Raw genomic sequence first — 7119 nt, forward strand, 5'->3', positions numbered from 1 at the left:
GAGTTGGGAAAAAACCTTTAAGTCTTTATTTAACCTGCCCTTTCTGCAGAAAATATCAATATAAGGCCAACATGACAGTTATGGTAGTGGTTTCTGTGATATGAACTTACCATCAGGAAGGTCCTGACAAACCTGCCAGAGGCATTTTTGAGACAGGTACACAACACATTATTAACAAGCAGCTCTCAACAGAAACCAAAATTTGCTATACTGTGCTATTGATCCTAGAAGCAGCTGTGTCAGTGTTAATGATCTGCTTTCAGAGGATGCTGATAGAATAGATAACAGAATCCAGTCTTTTTTTATATGTGTTCAGAGAAATAAACAAAGAAACAAAAAAAACAGTTTTCTTAAGTAGCAAAGAAAATCCCTTCAGAGCTTTGCCTTAGCACTTATTTAATTCAGGCAACTATGTTATTTTTTTTTTCATGGGTTCTTTTTGATATACTAGGGCAGAAAAAAGTAGAATCTTTTAACCATTAATGAGATTCACATATAAACCCTCATTCACTTTAGGAATGATTCTTACCATCCCACTCTCCCACATTTGCTTCACAGTGAAAAGGATGTTAAAATGGAAAATCGGATTCCTTTGTAAATATTAACCAATGAGCTTCTTAGCAAAGACTGAAAAAAAAATTTATGTATATATTCTGTGGTTTCCATTTCCTTGGTTTTATTGTTTTTATGTAAATTCTCCCAGGACATTTCAGGTTATATGTCTGGAAGCCCCAGCCATTCAGCAGAGGAAAGGTTGAGAGAATAATGAGAAATGTGCTGGAAAAATTCACATAAAAGCTTTGGAGACATGAAAATGGAAACAACAGATACATAAAAGTCTTATCACTCCAAAAAAGAAGAAATGTCTATCCAGCATGTGCATATGTGTGTTTTAATGCAGCTCTCTCTGTATACACAGACGTGCACTATTCATGAAGACACTGTACAGAGCTACAAATGAGTGATATCTGACAATTTTGAGATGTTCTGAGGATATCAGGACAATGAAAGTGAATAAGTGATTTATGTTATTAGAACCCAGACAAATATATAAATAGCTCTATGCATAGTTGTCTTGCAATGAGGTTTCTGTATTTTTTTAATGCAAGTGAAAAATATAACCAAATCCAAGATAAAAATATGTTTATAAGATCTCCCTGTACTCTTGTAGATGACAGAAGTTTAGCTGTCATGAAAATATACAGAATCTACAAGTAGGAAAGAGTTTTTAGTTGCTATTCTCAAACATACATATTTTTTTCCTCCAATACTCTTACAGACACTTAGTCATTAAATACTAAACCCATGATGTTAGACTAAGCTTAGTCTGAGTATGCTTCACTTCATACAAGTACTACAGTATTATAGATCAAAATTCCAAACCTTTAGCCATAGCCAGTCTTTATGACTCAAGTTTTATGGAATATTATTTTCAGATGATTCTGATAAGGTGATCACTAAAACAGATAGCTCTTTAAGACACTTCTTAACAGGTACCCTAAAAAGGGGTGATGGGTTCAAGCTGTCTCAGCAGGCTGAATATGTGCACCTGATCCTATAAGAAAAGCACTTAACATAAGCAGCTAAGAGTTTTCTTGGCTTAAAGGAAAAGAAGACCAGAAAAAGGCATGTAGGCAAACACTCTAATCAGTACATGCTGTGATCTATCAAACCCACCAACAGGCAGCAAATCAAACCTCTCTAAAAGGCATCACAAACAAAAGCAAGTGATCAAAGCATACAGCTTAATACTTCACCATTCACCAGCTGAGCAACCTTAGCACATGCTCTTACCCCACAACAAATTAACCTAAAAATGCATTAGCTCAAACAACTTTTAAGGCAAAACTAGTTGTAGCTAACACACACACAACAATTGCAGCTGTGTTTTGGAGGGCACACATTTGACAGGGCTCATCCAGTGCAAGGGAACTTTGGAAGTCTGTAACTAACTTCACCACTTCTAATTAATTATTCACAGTTAGAAAAAGGAGACTCCACTTGCCACCCAATTATACTTTTGATACTTAGCTTAGTAGCTTTGCTAGTATAGTCCTGACTCGTAGTATTAAAACTAGAAGTGGGGGTAGGCAGCAAAGTCTGCCTTTTATATAATTTTCCTAAAAATTCAGTTTCGGTATAGCCAGACAGAGATGAAATTCCTAATTAGAGCAGGGTTTAGGTTCTCTCAGTGACGTGTTATGTATAGCAATCTTTCAACACACTGATTTTCAATCAGTTTTCACTCTGGTGCATTATAAAAAATTACAAAACTGCTGCTTGGCCGTTGACACCTGTCACTGAAATCATGTCTAAGGCATCAAATGGGCATTGCTACCAAAACACTGCTATACCACAATCAGCATATGCAGGACTTACAAAAAGGTTTCAGGAGAAATCCCCCTGATGACAGACATGCCTTTTGTACAGCCTGAGGCTCACTCTGATGTACAAATTAATAGGTTCATCACCTTTATTGTGCAGTCTGATCTGTTCTCATTCCAAAAGCCCACCACAGCCTTGCTCTTTTTTGAGATAATGAGAGATGACATTGACCAAAAAAATATAAATCTGAGTACCTCAGCAGAAGATACAGAAGGGCTGACATAGTCAGTTTTCCACAGAGTTTGTTGCAGAAATAGAAAGAAATTCTGCAAGAATGGTTCACAAATTCAAAGTCTTCACTATGAATAAGTCACTAGATAATGAGTGTGGCAAACTTGTGCCTAGTAGACAATTGCAGGCAGCTAAACAAACCTTCTTACAGTTAAAAAGTGAATATTAGTGCCAGAAATATAGAAGATTATCATACATCTCTCTCAATGTATTAATTTTTGTAATTTACAATAACACCCCCTACCTAAGGGAAGACCATTTCAGAGTTTTATAATGCCAGTTATATGAGTAAGCAATGTCCTAAATTTCTATTCAGTGGAATTAGTATAACAACATTACAGTCAATGTGACTTCTGAGAGGAAGGAAAATATAACAATAAAATCCAGACTTCTGGCTATTTCAACCAATTTTCCTTCAAAACTGATTATTTCCTGCCAGGGTGAATTTTACTGGCTCCGTAAGCAGAGTGAAGAAACTCACTAGTTCCATAAAACTTCATATGAATCTTTTACTTGATTTCTCAACTTAGATAAAACAGCACAGTAATTCATATAAAATGCAAGGCTTGTGAAGCTGTTTTGCAGTGCTTCACTGAATAGTGGGCTTGTTTTCAGGGAACTGTGGAAATGACTTCCCAAATTCTATATCTGACACTTCTGTTACTTCCTCAACAGCTTTCTTTGCCATGTATCTTATCAATCAGAAGCTGTAATGGAGGAACATTTACTGGGGCTTAACACAACCACAGACAAATAGGCTCAAAACTCTTTTCTTATTTTAATGCTTATTTTAGAGATTAAATGAAAAAATATACTTTATTTGAGAAAAAAAATCCCCAAAAAAACAAAACAGAGGCAAACCCCACAACATAAGGAATACTGGCCACCCCATTCATACTATCACAGCTACTTAGAAGAAGCATACAGCAGAGATCTTAAACAATCCAGTGTGTTGTGATTGTAAATCTGTGCTCTAGCCCATCATTCAAAATACACCCTGTTTTTTCTTCTGTTTTCATCTTTGCTTTCAAATGAGACAAAACAATGAGGTTACTTTTTCAGACTGTGTAACCAAGTGATAATTCTTCTGTGTGGTTTTCTTTAAGGTATCTCTGTGGGTTTCATTTCTTGTTAGGTAAAAATAAAGAGACTGCATAGTTTACATAACATGAAATACACATCCAAGCACACCCTGAAACAGTGTGAGAGACTACTGCAAGAATCATTACTAGAGGAAGCAGGCTGACATTAAACAACCAAAGACCTATGGGAGGCCCAGAATTAAACTTTCAGTTTCTTTTTTAAAAAGTAATCAAGTTAAGCAGGAAAGCACACATACACACCCCACATAGTGCTATCTGAAAATCCACTCATCATTCTATCCACCCATCTCTGTGCTCTTACTGTATGTCCTGACATCCTAACCCAACCTTTCCTTTTCCTATCCCCTTCCCCAACATTAACTCTCTACCTCACCTCCTCAGTCTCTCAGTACTTACTTCTTTATTATGTCTCAGCTATCCTACAGGGGTTCCTCAGGTAGAAAGCCAGCTTAGCACTGTACAGATACTTTTAAACAATACCTATACAACTCAGCATTATTATTAGGTAGCAACTGTCTTATCATGAGTTGATAGAAAGTAACCACAAACTACAAATTTTGATGCTTAGTAATCATGCTGATGGTGGGAGAACCCTAGGGCTGTTCCAGCTATAACTTGTCTAGAACTAAGACTGTTCATAGAAAAGAGAGCCCTTAAAAGTTATATGCAAGTAATTCACCTGTAAAAAGGGAATTCAATTTAATTTGATTGCTACGTGGCACCACAACCAGCAGAACTGATAAATAGATTCCACTCTTGCAATGGAAGATCCTAGAATACATTCTGAGAATGGCCAGGTTCGCCAATAATAACACAAAATTCAGAGTAGAAAAGGAGTTTCTTCAATGGTGAGTGAGGATAAAGAATTATTGTTTTTATGGGCTACTGTAGTGTAACAATTTATTACATGAATCATAAAAGTCTCACTGATACCTTGTTTCTTTTGTTTGTTCCCTGAGTTAATTTTCTAATAGGTCCTTATGCAAAGCACTGCAGCTTCTTCAGATTAGGGTCTATTTTTCATTATAGGCATCCCTATCATGATTGGAGACTCCAGATCCAGCTGTGATACCTAGAAACACATAAATGTCTTTTTGCACGAACCATTTTATTACAGAGATGTCAACCTGTGCCCCTTCAATGAAAAATGCTGATATTTAGACTTTTTGCCCTAACCTGAGACAAAACCAATGCTGAAATATTCAGAGTTTTTCATAAAATGGAAATTCCATTTTTCAATCAGCTCTACAGAGACCCATTAGAACACACAGGCCATCGCCTTTCACGTGCAAGAGTATTCCAGATACCAGTGTTTTTTCCAGGCTGGTTAGATTTTCACAACCTGTTTTTGTTAGTTTCCTGGTGCTGCAAATGTGATTATTTGATTTCTTTCAACTGAAACACACAGAGGCATTCACAGGATATAAATCCATATTCTTTATCCAAGAAAGAAAAAGACCAGTAATGTGAAAGAATTCTTGTGAAAAGTTTTCCGATGTAAAGTATCTCTTCTGTATGACATGGAGCATATGTATCTCCAAAAATATCCTTCACTAAAAGAAACCAAGGGTCTGGAATTCACTGAAACTGCTTTCTTCCTCAATGCCAAAGCCCCCCACTAAAGAGATGCTGTATAAAACCCGAGAGGCCTATATATAAAAAGAATATTATATATGACATATTGCATACTATATATATAATATTTAATTATATTCCAACGACTTCAAGTTTCTGTCACTTTTTCATTTCAGTAAAACACTAAGTAACGTCCCAAAGTGTTTGTATCTACCAAATTTGCATGCTCCATCTTCCCTTTAATGTGTATTATTTTACAATACACTTTGGAATGTACAGCAAAGCAGATGATAGGTCAGTATGAATTTATTAATTACAAAAGCAGTTCCATTGTTAACAATGCAACAAATCTCAAGACACCTGCAGAAAATTTTATGTTTATTACTCCAGAAATAGTTAACAGAAATCTTAAAAGAGATTTTTCAGGAGAAAAACATACGTTTTGGAATGATACCTTATTTTAATGTATCATAGATGTTGAGGGGCTGTTATGAGCTCTTCAAGCAGAAGGGCCATAGAATTTCACTCCAATGCCTGTATTAGGCCCTTAACCTCCAGCTGATCTCGACCTGTAGCCCCATGTTTTTTTAAATAAATGACTGAAATAACAAAATATGATAATAACTCAGATGAGAGCTCTGTTTTTGTGAGAGTACTTGAGATTTTTCCTAAACAACCATCTAGTGCAGTCCACAGGGGGGTCTGAAGAGGGGAGCCTCGTATCTAATCCCTTACGTACAATTTTCTTAATCTGCCTTTTGCTTTGTTTTCTAAGGGTGATGTGAATCAGAGAAGCTGCTCACCAACAGCTTTGAAGATACCTTTAGGGCAAGGATCTGGGGACATGGGACAAGGCCTGAGCATGTTCCTGGTGAGACATGGAACTCCGATGGGTTCAGTGGCTCTGTTCACACACTTCAGTTTTCCTTAGTGGAAAAAGCAGCAGAAGCAAGTTGTTGATCTCTTTATTGTTCTGCGCCTCTTAGCACAGACAGACTGTGCGGCCGAGGGAGGTGATTGCCCTGCCTCGCTCTCACCCCGAGGCCCACGTGTGGTTTTGGGTGACAAAATATAATAAAGATATAAAGCTATTAGAAAGCATCCAAAAGAGGGCTATGAAAATGGTGAAGGGCCTAGAGGGTGAGGCTTCAGTTTAAAAAAGAAAAAAAAATAAACACACACAGACACACACAAAAAAAACCCCACTCTCAAAAAAGCAAAACCAAAAACCAACGTTTAATCGTGCTCGGTTTTTGTCTTTAATTTCGCGCTATTTCCCGCTCTCGGCTGAGGGCCCATCACTGACTGGCGCAGACAGAGGGTTGCGGCTCCTTTAAGAAAAGCTCGCTCAGCACCGGATTGACGTCCCGCTCAGCCAATAGAGTTGCAAGTGCCGCCCCCGCGCGTCTCGGATTGGCCCGTGCGGGGGGGCGGGGCGCCGCTCGAAGCGAGGGCGCCAAGGCGGCACCATGGCGGCCGTGCTGGGGCGGGTGGCGGAGCTGCCCGCGCTGCTCGCCCTGTCCCGCTCGGCGCTGGTGCGGCACTGGGACGCCCCGGCCCTGGACAGGGCTCTCGAGTGGGCCTGCTACTTCCAGCACGTCCACGACCGGTTCCGTGCGCGGCCCCAGCTCCGGGAGGCCCTGGGGCGGCGGCTGCGCCGGGCTCAGCCGGGCTCCCCTCCGCTCGGCTTCTCCGCCCTGGGCCGCTGCCCCGAGCTGCTGGGGCTGGCGCTGCTGGAGAACCGCGCTCTGCCGCCCGCCGCCTTCCGCCGCCTGCTCCGCCGCCTGCTGCTGCCGCCGCCGCCCGGCGCGGGGGCCGGCCCCGA

General features: G+C 39.8%; 1 protein-coding gene across 1 annotated transcript in view; it reads left to right on the forward strand.

The window, feature by feature from the left end:
* Nucleotides 1–6757: 6757 nt before the first annotated feature.
* FANCF (FA complementation group F) overlaps nucleotides 6758–7119 on the forward strand; it is a 1745-nt gene continuing 1383 nt past the window's right edge. Inside the window, exon 1 of the mRNA XM_027696465.1 lies at nucleotides 6758–7107. Coding sequence (XP_027552266.1) covers nucleotides 6764–7107 — 344 coding nt within the window. The 5' untranslated portion in view covers nucleotides 6758–6763. The remainder of the gene's footprint in view (nucleotides 7108–7119) is intronic.

Source organism: Neopelma chrysocephalum, unplaced genomic scaffold (genome assembly GCF_003984885.1).
Source record: "Neopelma chrysocephalum unplaced genomic scaffold, ASM398488v2 Primary Assembly neopelma1_106b, whole genome shotgun sequence".
NCBI lineage: Eukaryota > Metazoa > Chordata > Aves > Passeriformes > Pipridae > Neopelma > Neopelma chrysocephalum.